This window comes from Pyrus communis, chromosome 7, assembly GCF_963583255.1.
Source record: "Pyrus communis chromosome 7, drPyrComm1.1, whole genome shotgun sequence".
Taxonomy (NCBI): Eukaryota; Viridiplantae; Streptophyta; class Magnoliopsida; order Rosales; family Rosaceae; genus Pyrus; species Pyrus communis.
The window spans coordinates 1,188,754-1,204,676 of NC_084809.1; the positions used below are offsets into that span (position 1 = coordinate 1,188,754).

A 15,923-nucleotide genomic window follows, 5' to 3' on the forward strand; every position below is an offset into this window, starting at 1 on the left:
GCTCGCACTCTCTCACCCATGTTGACGGCTAGCCCCAACCCGAAGAACGTACGGAAATGAAGCACAATGGCGAGGTCAGTTCTTTCCCGCTGCGAACAAGCTGCTGAAGTTCGCTATAATCGCTCTCATTGCCTGCCTGGGCTTGCTCTGTTTGTACTACGGGTGTTCTTTGGGGCCGGGCTCGCGGAGATCCGACGAGGAAGCTTCCGGCTCCGATGGACTCCACCCGCTTTTCGGTGGGTTCGTTCTCCATCGCGATTTGGATCATTTGCATGACGATCAGGAGCACGGCTCTGAGATCCTTAAAAGCTTGCCTGTATGCAACACAGTAATTAATGGTTTACTTATTTTTGGTGATTAGTGTAATTGTTGCTAGTTAATCAAAGATTAATGCATACTTCAATTGCATCATTTGGGGTTTTCATTTGGGAAGAAGAAGTTGCACCCTTTTGTATAACGGATTGTTGTATCTGGATTTTGTTGAATGCTGTTCTTTATAATCCATAGATGTTAAACTTTTTGTTCCAGAATTAGTACAATGTGCTCATTTTTGCTCAAGTTTATGGCGTTTTCCTGTTTTTGCAGATTTGTGATTTACAGTTTTCAGAGTTGATACCATGTCTTGATAGAAACCTTATCTACCAACCGCGATTGAAGCCGAATTTGACGTTTAGGGAGCACCACGAGCGGCATTGCCCGGCTCCAGAGCGGCGTTATAATTTCTTGATACCGCCCCCGCTTGGTTATAAGGTTGGTTGTCATTGCTTCTGTATGAGTTTTACTTTGCTTGACTTCGCTTAGTGATGATTCCGACGAAACCATTTCTAGAGTTTCAGATAGCTATAAGATGGCCGTAAAGTAGAGATGAAGTGTGGAAGGCCAACATTCCACACACCCATCTTGCACACGTGAAATCTGATCAGAATTGGATGGTTGTGAATGGGGACAAGATCAGTTTTCCAGGAGGTGGGACGCATTTCCATGACGGAGCTGATAAGTAAATTGTTGCTCTTTCTAGGGTACTTAAACACTGACTCAGTTCTGGATTCTTTTCTATCTTTATTTTGTAGCATAAAAGGAATAACGAGTAGAAAAGAAAAACGAAAAATTCCAATTCGCCAATGGTATATGCTTATTATTTGTGTACATGCCGAGTACAATATTTGTTAAGACATATTTAGGGAGCTGTTATTAGTATTTCAAAAATCTTATTATACACTCTGCACAAGTGTATTTTTCTTTCTAATTATAGAAAGTTTGGAGTGCCAAATGAGATTTTTGAAGTGCTAATAACAATTTTCTATATTTATATACATTTTATTTTAGTTTGGAAGTCGACTTTTTTTTGTTTTCTTATTTCTTTATCCAGTTGAGAGTATCATTGACTGTGATTTTGTGCAATTAGTTGTTGATTCGTTTTGAATAATCAAATTACAAAATTTGTATAAAAAAAATACATTAATCTAACGTTAGCGTACAAGATGGTCGAAAATGACTAACAAAAAAAAGTCACCGCCATCATAATGTTCCAATTCACTATGACATGATCATGTGTAAAACCCTCTTGACATAGTAGCGGCCCCGAATGCTGCTACCACGGCAACCTGTTCTCTAAAAAGTCTCTCTCGCGTGTGATTAAATACATATATTTTTTTTTCAAATAAACGCACTCATAAAAGTGGACGCGAGCATTGTCTAAAGATTCGCATCGTTCTGTCAAGACCATCCATTTCCAGGCAAGAACCGAAAGGGAATACTTTTCCACCATATTAGTGTGCATCAATGATGGAACTGTCACGGCAAAATTCAAAAGGACTTTTAATACTTTTCATTAAATTTGACTTGTGTATTTGCATACGCTTCAATGTGGACCGGACATAACTTGTGCAATAAGGTACCGTTTCGTACGTGGGACGGGACGGAACAGAGTGGGACAAGGCGTTCCGTCCCATGTTTGGTGCGCCTAAAACGGGTGGAACAAGCTGTTCCACGGGACGAGTTTTGGGTAAATTTTCGTTCCACCTCACCCCCTGGAACGACTTGTTCCACATCCGTGGAACACAAAATTATAACCTCTCCATCTCCCTCTTCTTCCTCCTTGTTTCCATCCGAGGGCATCTTTGCTCCCGCTCCGTTCCGTTCCGTCCTGTCCCGTCCCGTTTCGTCCCGTTCCGTCCCGTCCCGTCCCATCTGCATACCAAACGATACCTAAAGTATGGTGCAAATCACACTTATGACGTCACGACTATTTTGTCACGGCATTCGACTCATTTGTTTATACAAAATTACAGCATAGCCCAAACCAGCTCCAATTAAAGAAAATTAATGGATTGGAATTAGCCCGAACCGAACCAGCTCCGATTTGAACCAGTGATGACTTTAAACGGTCAGTGTAAGGTGTGTTTGACATTGTCGTTTAAATCGAGCTTCCTGTCGGAGACTTGGCACCTCCTGTGTGGGCTATGACCCTGGGCCATGGGACGGACCTTGCACCACGCAACATTCCAATGGGGTAAAAGAATCCCAATGGATTTTTGGAGCAAGCCTTACCTACTTCTACGTGGCTACAAACTAGAGTTTGGTAAACGAACTTTGGACTCGCGAGTCGGGATGAGTCCAAACGGATTAGAAAAGGTACGGGATGGGTTTAATTTTTTAAAGAATAAATAGGGTGAGTCCAAAAATAAATAAATAAACGAAATCCCGACCCGGATTTTTTCTCCCTCTTTGGCATTTGGCGATGACCGTCACCATCACCTCCTCCCAAACCTTCCAATCGTCAACAACAAATAACGCAACGTCTTTAGACACGCATGTGAGAATAAACAAAAACGCATCAACAGTTGAGTCGAATTCAATGTTTCCTAAGCTCATAACCAAATGAAAAGTTTGAAAAACACGGCGAAAGAAGGTTCAAAGTCACTGCCAAATTTTCCTTAAAAAATACACAAATCGAAGGGTACTTTAGGTATATCAAGTCATCTGCTTGATACCCACGGCGGAACACGGTCTCAAAGTCGCTGCCAAATTTTTCTGAAAAATAAACAGATAGGAGGGTACTTTAGGTATATAGGGTTCGTTTGAAAATCCTTTTAAAATGAATAAAAGTGTTTTTGATAAAAATATTTTTAAAATTAATTTTTAATAAAAATTCAAGTAGATGTTTTTAGTATTTTCTGCAAGAAGTATATATGTAATGCTTCTTTTCAAAAACACTTAAAATGCTTTTAAAACTCAAAATCAATTTCACAAAAAACTTTCATTTTAAAAACACGAGGTCAGTCATTTGCTTGGTACTCACGTAGTGTAGTCTCGACCGCACTTTAGCATCTCTCTATCCCGCGAAAACCGGGTAGCTAAAGCTGCTCTCACTTTCTCACCCAACCTCCAGAAAGGTCGGATGCATCGGGCTTGACGGCTAGCCCGAACCCAAAGAACGTACGGAAATGAAGCACAATGGCGAGCTCAGTTCTTTCCCCGTTGCGAACAAGCTGCTGAAGTTCGCTATAATCGCTCTCATTGCCTGCCTGGGCTTGCTCTGTTTGCACTACGGGTGTTCTTTCGGGCCGGGCTCGCGGAGATCCGACGAGGAAGCTTCCGGGTCCGATGGACTCCACCCGCTTTTCGGTGGGTTCGTTCACCATCGCGATTTGGATGATTTGCATGACAATCAGGAGCACAACTCTGAGATCCTTAAAAGCTTGCCTGTATGTAACACAGTAATTAATGGTTTACTTGTTTTGTTGATTAGTGTAATTGTCGCTAGTTAATCAAAGATTAATGCATACTTCAATCGCATCATTTGGGGTATTCATTTGGGAAGAAGAAGTTGCACCCTTTTGTATAACGGATTGTTGTATCTGGATTTTATTGAATGCTGTTCTTTATAATCCATAAATGTTAAACTTTTTGTTCCAGAATTAGTACAATGTGCTCATTTGTGCTCAAGTTTATGGCGTTTTCGTGTTTTCGCAGATTTGTGACTTACAGTTTTCAGAGTTGATACCATGTCTTGATAGAAACCTTATCTACCAACTGCGATTGAAGCTGAATTTGACGTTTAGGGAGCACTATGAGCGGCATTGCCCGGCTCCAGAGCGGCGTTATAATTGCTTGATACCGCCCCCACTTGGTTATAAGGTTGGTTGTCATTGCTTCCGTATGAGTTTTACTTTGCTTGACTTCGCTTAGTGATGATTCTGACGAAACCATTTCTAGAATTTCAGATACCTATAAGATGGCCGGAAAGTAGAGATGAAGTGTGGAAGGCCAACATTCCACACACCCATCTTGCACAAGTGAAATCTGATCAGAATTGGATGGTTGTGAATGGGGACAAGATCAGTTTTCCGGGTGGTGGGACGCATTTCCACGATGGAGCTGATAAGTACATTGTTGCTCTTTCCAAGGTACTTAAACACTGATTCAGTTCTGGATTCTTTTCTATCTTTATTTTGTAGTATAAAGGGAATAGTAAGTAGAAAAGAAAAACGAAAAATTCCAATTTGCGAATGGTATGCTTATTATTTGTGTAGATGCTAAAGTTTCCTGGTGATAAATTCAACAATGGAGGCAATATCCGGAATGTTCTCGATGTGGGTTGTGGAGTTGCGAGTTTTGGGGCATATCTTCTTTCTCACAACGTCATAGCGCTGTCTGTTGCTCCGAATGATGCACATGAGAATCAAATACAATTTGCTCTAGAGAGGGGGATTCCATCCACTCTTGGTATCTTGGGTATAAAAAGACTTACTTATCCAAGCAGATCATTTGAGCTGGCTCATTGCTCACGCTGTCGAATAGATTGGCTTCAAAGAGATGGGATCCTGTTATTAGAGCTTGATAGATTACTGAGACCTGGTGGGTATTTTGTGTATACTTCTCCTGAAGCATATGCACTTGATCCGGAAAATAGGAGGATCTGGAATGCTATGTATGATCTTCTGAAAAGAATGTGCTGGAGAGTTGTAGCGAAGAAAGAGCCTAGTGTTGTATGGGCCAAGCCCCTGACTAATAGTTGTTACTTGAAGAGAGATTCTAGGACCCAGCCCCCTCTGTGTGATTCCAAGGATGACCCAGATGCAAGTTGGAACGTGAGCATGAAGGCGTGCATTTCTCGATACTCTGGAAGTAAGTAGCATTGCTATACTTCCATCGTCAAATTTTTAGGCTTTCCACCTCCTAATCTTATCATTACTAAAAATTGCAAAACAGAGATGCACAAGGAAAGAGGAAGTGGACTAGCTCCTTGGCCACAGAGGCTTACTGCAGCACCACCTCGCCTGGAAGAAATTGGCGTCAGTCCTGAAGAATTCCAAGAGGACACTGTAAGTTTCCTGATTACAAGCTAACTGTTCACGTTGATGTTACAACCTAACTGTTCACGTAGATGTTTGCCTACTAAACTTTACTATTCTATTTAATGAGAGACTGAAAAATCCACGTGCTGCAGAACATATGGCGCTTTAGAGTGATCGAGTACTGGAAGCAGATGAAGTCTGTCATACAGGAAAATTCAATTAGAAATGTCATGGACATGAACTCATACCTTGGTGGATTTGCTGCTGCCCTGAATGAAAAAGACGTCTGGGTAATGAATGTGGCTCCTGTCAATGTTTCGGCCAGACTAAAGATCATCTACGATCGAGGATTAATTGGGACTGTTCATGACTGGTATGCATTTTGATTTGATTATTCTCAGTAATTACAATTCATAATTTCTTGTCACATATTATTGGTCTGTTCAGAGAGTTGAATATTTTCGCTCACTGTGTTGTATAGGTGTGAAGCATTTTCGACATATCCACGTACATATGATCTTCTACATGCGTGGGAAGTATTCTCAGAGATTGCTGAACGGGGTTGCAATGCAGAAGATCTATTGATTGAAATGGATAGGATACTCAGACCAGATGGCTTTGTCATTATACGAGACAAACCTGCTGTTATAAACTATATTCGAAAGTTTCTGACTGCCTTGAAGTGGGATGGCTGGTTATCAGAAGTAGAACCGCAGGTCGATGCTCTTTCCTCAAGTGACGAAAGAGTTTTGATTGCGAGAAAGAAGTTGTGGGACGAGGGGATTTCAGTAATGTGATTCTGCTTGATTTTCAGGTACATGACCTAATTCATTTCACATTGATATGGATCTTCTACACATTTTGTACTGAGAATTCCATACTTTTTGTTATTTCCTTGTTAATTTGTGCAGACTCTCACTCTGCGGAAATTTGACATTTGTTTTTTTCTTCTCCTCTTTCAAGATGTGCCAGATGCGGTATTGGTGCACAGCCCTGCCAGTCGAAGAGAATGCATCGAAAGAGTAGAGAGCCAAGGGAATGTCTCAGTTACTGGTCGAGGCCATGATGCGCTTTGTTTCGTGAGATTGAGATGGTAGTGACGACTCCAAACCAATAAGGCTCCCGCTTTGCGAGGATCGGAAAGAACGTCTATTGTAAACACCCTTACCTAGCTTTGCACAGTTAGAAAATGTGCAAAGTTACGGTAGGAGAAAGGCGCAACAAAATTGAAGAAAAACTAGCATAATTAGGAGACTGTTTTGCATTGGGATATTATCTTATTTTTTACAATTAGCCCTTTAGCCAAAATGGTCATTGAGATTTGCATAACTTCTCACTTTGGTCCCTGATATTTGAAATCAATAGAATTGGTCATTGATCCTTATTTAACATAATTTTTTACCAAGGGACCAAAATGATTGATAGTAGACAATCTCATGGACCATTCTATTGATTTTCAAATCTCAGGAACCAAAGTGAAGAGTTAAACAAATCTTAAGGACTATTTTGTCTAAAAAGCCTTTACAATTAGATAGTAATTGGAAATTGATTATATGGTTTTGGACCTATTGTTTTATGAATTTTGTACGATGCGGAAGAGTTGACAATGGTTGTTTGTCCAATTTTCTACGAACTACGTACGAACACTTCGACTTTCGGGTTACATGTATTCGGGTTACATGTAAGTTCTTTCTCATATGTTTCAAATCTTACTTGTTATTGAGACACCAAGGTAGCGGTATTATACGATTTCATATGGGCAAGTTAAAACACACGACAATGCTCTAATAGGCTGGTGATTCCGCCCACCTTTGAATTCCCGGTTGAAAGTAGGTTGTTTTCCACAAGGCTTAAGCAGAAGAAGAAGACGGGAGGCACGTTCTCCACACGAGACCGACCACACACGAGAATGGCGTTTTTGTTCCCGCGAATTTCGTAATTCCCTACTTTCTCGCTCTAATTTTCTAAACCAGGAAGGGACGCTTCCAAGTTCCAACCCCTCCGGATTAGGACTAGGATTAGTATTAAGGGCACTATTAGGGGCATCTCTCTCTCTCTCTCTCTCTCTAATCTCTGTAATTTCTCCCTAATCACCCAACAGAAAATCTCACCACCTTCACTCTCGTTGCGTTCCCATGCCCTTCACTCATACGCTTCCATTCGCTTCCATGAATTCATCTGCAGGTGTGGATCCATTGACCAATGCCCTCAAAACCAACCTGTCCCTCAATCCATCGTCTAATGGCAACGCCTCCAATGCCAAACCCTCAGCCAAGCAACCGTTTTTCATCGGTGCGTAGCCACGTTGGTTAGAGCGGATGCCTTCTCTTGCAATTTCAATCTGCATTTCCATGTTTCTTTATATTTGTTTGTTGATGGTCAGGTGTTGCCGGTGGGACTGCATCCGGAAAAACTACCGTCTGCAACATGATCATCTCCCAGCTGCGCGATCAGCGTGTTGTTCTTGTAAATCAAGTACTCGTTTCTTTCGCTTTTTTTTTTCTTTCCTAATTTGTTCTTCGTAGTGATTTTTGCACACCCCTCGTTTATTTCTAGCATTTTGAATTGAATAAATGGACAAAGAGTTGAGGGACGTAAACAAAAAAGGGTGTGCAGAAGATGAAGAGAGGTGTGCGGCAATCATCTTCCTTGTTCTTCATGTTTTGTGTTGTGTTTTATAGGATTCGTTTTATCATTCCTTGGATGCTGAGAAGCTGAAAAGGGTTCATGAGTACAATTTTGATCATCCCGGTAGCCATTCCTTTCGTGAATCATGCTAATGTTTGATTGATTTCAAATCAAATTTGACTAGAGATGTGCTCTTTCACTTCTTTTTTCTTGCGACTTGTGATGTTTCTTCACATTGCAATTGCTTTTCGATTTCAGAGGCATTCGACACAGAGCTTTTGCTTTCTTGCATGGAGCACTTAAAGCGCGGACAGGCAGTCAGCATCCCGAATTATGATTTTAAGACTCATCAAGCTATAGAACCAGCTCGGAAGGTAATCCAGTCGGAGTCTCAGTTAACACGTTTTCCGGCATTGCTGCTTGTTTTGATCAAATAATTGCAGGTTAACCCCCCAGACATCATCATTTTAGAAGGAATACTTGTTCTCCATGACCCTCGCGTCCGCGATCTCATGAACATGAAAATATTCGTCGACACAGGTTATCTTTATCTATTTGCCCTCATAGTTAAGCAATTTGAGGTTGGAAGTTGGAACAAACTATCTAGCAATTGAGTAGATTCTGATGTACGCCTTTTCGTATGTGTTTCGCATAGTATGACCTCTTATCCAATAACCATCATAACAGTTCCACCAGTGCAGATTCTGATGTACGCCTTTCTCGGAGAATTCAACGTGATACTGTTGAAAGAGGCAGAAATATCGAGAATGTGCTTGACCAGGTTGGTTCAACTCTCCCCCTTTCGTTTCCTTTCCTTTTGGATGTTAATTGAAGTGCTGTTATGTATTTGAAATTACTTGTGATAACTAGTTGGCTGTAATTTGCAGTATGCCAGATTCGTGAAGCCTAGTTTCGAAGAGTTCATACTTCCCTCGAAAAAATATGCAGACATCATCATTCCTCGAGGAGGAGATAACGATGTTGCAATTGACTTGATTGTACAACATATTCATACAAAGCTTGGCCAGCACGAACTGTGTAAAATATATCCAAACATCGTCGTTATACATTCAACGTTTCAGGTGACATTCACAACTTTGTAACCCTTGAACTTGTTTGGTTTATATTCGAAATCTCTGCATTCGAAAAGGGGAATGATAGGAAGGGGGACAGATTCTAAACTTGCTATTTCTTTTGTTTCGTTCAGATACGGGGAATGCACACCCTAATTCGCGATGCCAAAACAACGAAGCATGACTTCGTCTTTTATGCAGACCGACTTATTCGCTTGGTACATCTACACGTTTATGTTACGAAGTTTTTTTTCTGACTGCCGATAAGCATGCTGTAGCGTATAATGGTGTGAACGAACACTTCAGGTTGTGGAGCATGGACTAGGTCAGCTTCCCTTCAAAGAAAAGCAGATCATTACCCCAACAGGTATCTCTTCTAGAAGTTATTGATACGACATTCAATTAGATGAACTCGTTAGATAATCGTCATCACATTGCAACACCATTGTCGATAGACCATACATAATGTCTTTATACGACTTTCAATTAGATGATGGGTTATTTTCATGGCAGGAACTGTGTACAGTGGAGTTATTTTCTACAAACGCTTGTGCGGCGTTTCAGTCATTAGAAGGTTTGTTCATCAGAATCTTACAAAACTCGATGATCAGCCTTGATCTTCGTATACCAATTTGCATTTTTCTACTATGGAGGAGTTGGATTCACATCCATATCTCAATTTTTGTGTGTGAAATTCTTGAAATACATCGTCTCATCGTGTTCGAATTTCCTTGTATCAGTGGAGAAAGCATGGAGAACGCACTTAGAGCATGCTGCAAGGGTATTAAAATCGGAAAAATCCTCATCCATGGAAAGGGTAACGATGGCCGAGAGGTTCGTGGAGGAAACCATTGTTTCACCTCTATCTCTCTCTCTCTCTCTCTCTCTCTCTCTCTCTCTCTCTCTCTCTCTCATGCTTATATCCTTACAATGTTGCTGCAGTTGATCTATGAGAAGCTACCAAAAGACATCGCAAGCCGGCATGTGTTATTTCTTGATCCTGTTCTGGCTTCAGGTTTGAGAAAACCAACATCTAACGTCTAATTGGGAAGCATATAATGTCTTCTAAAATCTGTAAATTTGTAGGATACTCCGCCATCAAAGCGATATCTCTGCTGCTCAGTAAGGGCGTACCTGAAACGAACATCATCTTCCTTAACCTCATAGCAGTGAGTTACTCTCATGTTTCCTTGTTCCTCAAGACACCGACACATACGCTCCTGTAAATTCCTCGACATGAACTTGTTCCGAATAACCTAGAATTTGTAATGCAGGCGCCAGATGGAATACATGCCATCTGCAAGAAATTTCCGAAGCTAAAACTCGTCACATCGGAGATCGATGAATCTCTGAACGATGACTTACGCGTGATCCCGGGAATGGGAGAGTTCGGAGACCGTTACTTCGGCACAGATAACGAAGGAGAAGGTACCATTTCAAGTTCAAGGACACCCAAATAAAAGTTCCTTTGGCGATGGAGGAGCTGAGGGCATTGCTTGCTCAACTTCGTTCCATTGTCTAATAATTTTGCAACCGCTTAGTTTTTGTTCAACAAATTGTGTAGTCAATGAGCATGGACATATCCACAAGCCTACAACATTGGCTTTTGTGGCCGAAACGTTTATTTTTCTCCGGCGAGGTGGTCAAAGTGTTCTTTTTTTTTTTTTCCGGCCAGGTTGTCGAAGACAATTACGAGCCTCAACGAAAACAAAAACATCAATCAATTCAATATTCATTGGCAAAATCTTTATTAATTTACACCGAACAAAATGTTTTGATCTAATAAACGACTAGAGTGAAAAATACAACCTTCAAAAGAACTTAGAACTGATACATTCCGAAATCACACCTAAACACATACTTCAAAAATGGATAGAATCAGTTAATCTCGTATCACAGTTACTTCTTCATGTCTTTAATCTTGCAAATTGAAGATAAGTCGACAGCGGATCATGTCGGGCTCTTTTTACTCTTCTTCTTCCTTGAAGCAAAGCTGCTTGGTCCAATTTCTATGGACATCCTTTTCGTCCTGCAAAACAATAATTGGGTACATTCAGAAGAACAGCATGTGGCGTTCGGGGATCTTGTGTCCTGTGGTTTCTTCCACAAATATAAGAGTGGCCAACAAAAATTAAGAAGCATCATACCTCTTGGAGAGCTCTTCTGACTCCTCGTCGCCATCTTCAAATGCACCATCTGAAACTAAACATATAATGCTATTCAAGGCCAGTTCAAAGATCCAACCAACAATATATGCAAAAAACCAAATGCTAAATCAGCATTATACTTTTGTTGTTCACAACTAAAGCCGTACCAGCTCCATCGATCTCATCATCCTCGTTCTCTGACTCTGAACCGGAACCCCACCTGTCACCTCCCTCGTCAAAGTCCCAACGTTCTCCCACTGGTGGCATCCAAAAGTCAGTTTCTTCTGTATCACCTTCCTCATCAGAAGACTTACTTTTTTCAGACATAATCTCATCAACTCTTTCATCCTTCTTCTTATTCTTCTTCTTCTTATTCTTTTTCTTCTTCTTCTTCTTTCTTTCTCCGTCTCCGTCTCCGTCTCCAACTTGGTCAGATATTATTTCCGGGTTCTGATCACCCATCTCTTCTACAACTCCCTTGGCCTTTAGCTTCTCTTCTTCCTTCTCTTCTGTTTATAAAACCAACACGAATATTAACATTAAAAACATTTGGGTCACCATCAAATTCATACATAAGCAAAACCCACAAGTCCAAAAGCCAATCCATACAAAATTGGAACCGAAAACCAACATAATGGATTAGAAAAAGCACGAAACAATATACGAACCGAGCTTGTTGAGGAACCGTTTCCCATTTATATGCTTCCAAATGTGCTCTTCTGACTTATTGATAGTATCCCCTGTTAGCTTACACAGCAACTTTGAGCTGCACAAGGAAAGCAAACGAACAAGAGTTCAGCATAAACCCAAAATCTCTGCTTGGTTTGCAGTAAAATTTACAACTTTTCGTATATCCATTCGCAATATGGGAAATATAAACAAACGTAAATTTAACATTGGCCTCTTGGGGATTGCTTCTAAAAGGAGTAAAAGTGCTTTCCGACCAACAAATGCGATTTTGATTATGTTTAGGAAAACACCAGGAAGGTAAAAGCGCTTTTTGGAGAAGTACCTACTCAGGAAGTACTTCCAAGTATTTTTCCAGAAAGCACGTTCATTTTAATGAAAGTTTCGACATGTTTCTAGGAAGCATAAGTGCTTTTGATCAGAAGTGCTTAAGCAATCAAACGCAGCAGAATTCCAATGTAAATTATGCAGAAATTAATCAAAGCTTAAATCTTTATGTAACGGAAACGAAAGATTATGAAATTACCGGGAAAGAGGATCCTGCTTGAACATGTTGAGAGGAGCTTTCTTATGGGCAAGGGCATATTCGATGAGACCCAAACGGCACCGTTTGCTCTGAGAGTAAATTTCTTTGTCTTTGGCCAGCAGTTCGTGGCCTGTCTCGATGCACTGGAAGCGGCCGTTCTCGAGCTCCCTGAAGGTCGGCGAGCCCAGTAGGTTGCTCCCTTCCTTTTCCTCCTTCGCCTTCTCAGTCGTCGCCATTGCTGAGTTCCTCGAGCTACGAAGCCGCGCAAGGCGAGAGCCAGCGAGCAAGCGAAGGAAGATACAATGTTTTGGGCCGCAGACCTAATTATAAGCCAGCCTCATCTAGTCCTGGACTCATAAGGATTTTGGGCCTATTTTTTGGATCCAAGTCTGAGTAAATGTGGGGCAATCTGAATGCGCCCTCCTCTTTCGTTGTCTATCCCAGTAAATGGGCGAGAGACTATTATGTGTAATCGAACGTCAAAGTAATTGTGTCTCAAACTTATTATTTGTCGTTCATGAGATATGGACTTAGGATCTTATCAAATGAAGGGAGATTGAGTATTGTTAGACTAAACATTAATGTGCAGGAGAGATTTTTCAGTGTAACCGGCATACGAAATGGTACATCACGTGTTACTGTACAAATGGTGGAATATGTGTGTTAAAATGTTATTAACTTAAAAAATAATTTTTTTCACCACTTACATAAAAACACGTGATGTATCACCGTGTTCCTGTCACAATAAAAAATTTCTCCATGTGCAGGTCTTCTGTCTTTGTTTACCTCAGTGAATGCTCATTTCCGAGTTCAGCAAATTAGAGAAAACTTTCAAAGGCAAATGTCAATAAAGGGAGTGATTTTTGCACACCATATTCACTTTATGTGCATCTTTCTTGGCCTTTTGTGCGCACTTTTTTTTCATCTTTTGCACGCCTCTTTTAGTTTTTACAATTAATTCTCTTTTAATTTGTTCAAATTAGTAGTTAAAGAAAGAGTAGTGTCACACTTATCTTATATTTCATACTAAAATTGCCACCGCTCTAATAGAGATAGACTCTAACAACACATGTGAATGTCATCTCTATTAGAATCTTAGATATGTGTTATAAATGTAGTATGAAAAATATGGTAAGAGTAACATTTTTGCTAAGAAAGTACACAATATGAAATGGTGTACATAAATTATTTCCCATGTGATCAATGTCAGAGCTGTTAAATTTGCTCATCAAATTATTTACCAAATGATGTGGTTGCTTACGAATTGAGATCATTTCTGGATCTTTATGTTGGAGTCCAAGAAACAGGTGATCCAAACCACTAAATAGAGAAATCCAGATCTTTAATTTATGCGAAGTAGGTCAGTGAGACAGACTAATGAAAACTGCATGATTTAAAATGAATGATCCAAACTACCTTATCCTTCCGATCTAAACACAAAATCTAGGGACGTTATCGAGCTGTTGTTTATGTATAAATCATAATACAACTTGTGTGTCGGTGATTTATTTTGCGTAAATATAATATGACTTGGAATCTTGATCAATCACGAGTTGAGGTTATGTCCGTTGAATTTGCCAAGACAATTTGGACGTGATGATATTTCTTTACATATATTTAGCAAGTTTGTTCTACTTTGAGGCTACCTTCTGGTCACCTATTTTTAGTGTAAATACAATATAAAAATGGCCCATGCTTAGCACATGTGGCATGCACATCTTTTTTATTATATGCTTTTACAAGATGTGTTCACACCCTAGATTCGGTGTGCGAAAAAAAATTAAAATCAGAAGAAATAAACAAAATATGAGATTAAAAATAATACTTCTTTCATAGAAATATATGTGCACAAAACTTAATAGAAAAACTCTTATGTCCCACCTTTAATAAAATTCGCTCGTTTAGAATGTCTTGACAAATAATTCATCTGAAAAACAAAAAGATGAAAGATAAGCAACAATTATGTCTAGTGAGTATGTAGAATATGTATATGTCAATGGAGTAATGTCGTTTTCCACAAACTAGAAAATAAAGTACTTCTATAGAAATATATCACATAATTTCATATCACGTCATCAATTTACTTGTTTATCATACCTATCATCAAATGTAACTCTTCACGTGACTCCTAATAGTCTTTTTGCTCTAATGTACCCATGTGTAGTTTACATTGATACCTTAGAATAATGCAACACCAAAGTTCTCGTGCTCCATGAACAATTCCAAGTAGTTCACTGATCAAATATATAATATCTCCAAAATAATTTTTCAAAATAACCATGCTTACTTAAAGGCGTGTGATATACACACAACCTTTTTACTTCTCATACAACTTTTTCAGTTTTTGACTGCCAAATCGGATGAATTGAAGAAGATCAAAGGACGAAAATTAACAAGGGATGTATGAAAAGTAAAAATAGGTGTGTGAATAGCACACCCCTACTTGAAAACAAAGAGATATTTGTAATAGAGTAAAACTCACGATATCATGGTTTTCCGTAATACATATTAGTATATGCCTACACACTTTGTGTGTTTAGACAAATTTTTTTTGTTTGTTTTCAAAATGAGGAGAGAGAGAGAGATATATATATATGGAAACGGGGATGCTTTTTTATTTTTTTAATTAAAGATTTGATAAGATTACATGTAGCTGATGTTTTTCAAAAACACTGTAAAATTTAGTTGGTGCAAAATTACTTCATTGTCATTTATTTTATTTCATGAGAGAAAATAAAAATCGCTTTTCACCATCTTTTGGTTGATAAAGAGAATTTCATTAATGTGTAGTTTAGATATAGAAGGACCAATGCATGTAAATATATTTACAATGTCTATATAAGAAAAGTAATATATAATAATCTATGAAAAGAAAATTGATATATAATAATTTATGAAAATATTTCAAAATATAAATACATTAAATATATACTATTCAAAATACGAGTCACAGTTCAATTTTAAAAATCCTTTTTCTGTGTGTGATACTTCTAAAGTTCTGATGAACAATTTCTACAAGTACTTTACAAAATTCAATGGTTTTTCACCTTTTTCATTCCTCTTTAATAATTTTCATAAAAAATTTAAACCCTTTTTCAAAATTTAATACTGAGGTTGGTAATAAAGCAGTTTATAGAATTGTATATTTTTGCAATAATGTTGCGTGACGTGACATGCTTTCATACTTGAATTATGACTGTTTTTATTCATAATTGTCAGTACTTTAACAAGCAAAATATTAATCATGACTCTTTGTTTATGAAGAAAATGATGGGAATGGTCTCATGACTTCACCAAAGTTTCCACGAATTCGGGTGGCCTAAAGCCTAAAATCAACATGCAACTTGTTGTATATTATTTTTCTGTTTGTCGTTCTCTTGAAATGTGTTATGTGAAGAAAGAGACATATACATAAAGATATACAATCTCATCACTTGTAAATCTCTCGTCATTCCAAGGCATGCCATGATCATTAAGAACAAAATTTGATTGAAACTTGACTTCCGATGTATAATTCGTAACTTGTGGCAGGATTAAAGGGACCTTGTGTGCAGAAAGAGCA

At 39.0% G+C, this 15,923-nt stretch overlaps 3 protein-coding genes across 7 annotated transcripts; 2 read left to right on the forward strand and 1 right to left on the reverse strand.

The window, feature by feature from the left end:
* Positions 1–3,337: 3,337 nt before the first annotated feature.
* Positions 3,338–6,892, forward strand: LOC137740891 (probable methyltransferase PMT9). Its single transcript, XM_068480695.1, has 8 exons — positions 3,338–3,707; positions 3,976–4,140; positions 4,227–4,409; positions 4,536–5,130; positions 5,215–5,327; positions 5,453–5,673; positions 5,782–6,114; positions 6,264–6,892. Exons 1-7 carry the CDS (start codon positions 3,447–3,449, stop codon positions 6,095–6,097), a joined length of 1,854 nt encoding a protein of 617 aa, XP_068336796.1. The 5' UTR covers positions 3,338–3,446; the 3' UTR covers positions 6,098–6,114; positions 6,264–6,892.
* A 799-nt stretch (positions 6,893–7,691) lies between these two features.
* Positions 7,692–10,584, forward strand: LOC137739239 (uridine kinase-like protein 5). Of its 3 annotated transcripts, none has more exons than XM_068478794.1 (13): positions 7,692–7,775; positions 7,982–8,051; positions 8,187–8,302; positions 8,372–8,468; positions 8,630–8,709; positions 8,816–9,010; positions 9,136–9,219; positions 9,308–9,368; positions 9,515–9,575; positions 9,742–9,835; positions 9,959–10,016; positions 10,088–10,170; positions 10,276–10,584. In XM_068478794.1, the coding sequence occupies exons 1-13, from the start codon at positions 7,728–7,730 to the stop codon at positions 10,459–10,461; spliced, it is 1,233 nt and encodes a 410-aa protein (XP_068334895.1). In that variant the 5' UTR covers positions 7,692–7,727; the 3' UTR covers positions 10,462–10,584. The 3 variants fall into 3 exon arrangements, with proteins under 3 accessions (XP_068334895.1, XP_068334894.1, XP_068334893.1); XM_068478792.1 differs by having other exon boundaries at positions 7,713–7,775; positions 9,944–10,016; XM_068478793.1 differs by having other exon boundaries at positions 9,742–10,016.
* A 133-nt stretch (positions 10,585–10,717) lies between these two features.
* On the reverse strand, positions 10,718–12,667 carry LOC137739240 (uncharacterized). 3 transcript variants are annotated; one of them, XM_068478797.1, is made up of 5 exons: positions 12,362–12,667; positions 11,817–11,914; positions 11,316–11,657; positions 11,149–11,197; positions 10,718–11,030 (listed from the first exon to the last, which is right to left on the reverse strand). In XM_068478797.1, the coding sequence occupies exons 1-5, from the start codon at positions 12,595–12,597 to the stop codon at positions 10,952–10,954; spliced, it is 804 nt and encodes a 267-aa protein (XP_068334898.1). In that variant the 5' UTR covers positions 12,598–12,667; the 3' UTR covers positions 10,718–10,951. The 3 variants fall into 3 exon arrangements, with proteins under 3 accessions (XP_068334898.1, XP_068334897.1, XP_068334896.1); XM_068478796.1 differs by having other exon boundaries at positions 11,149–11,203; XM_068478795.1 differs by having other exon boundaries at positions 11,149–11,203; positions 11,289–11,657.
* Between the last annotated feature and the right edge of the window lie 3,256 nt (positions 12,668–15,923).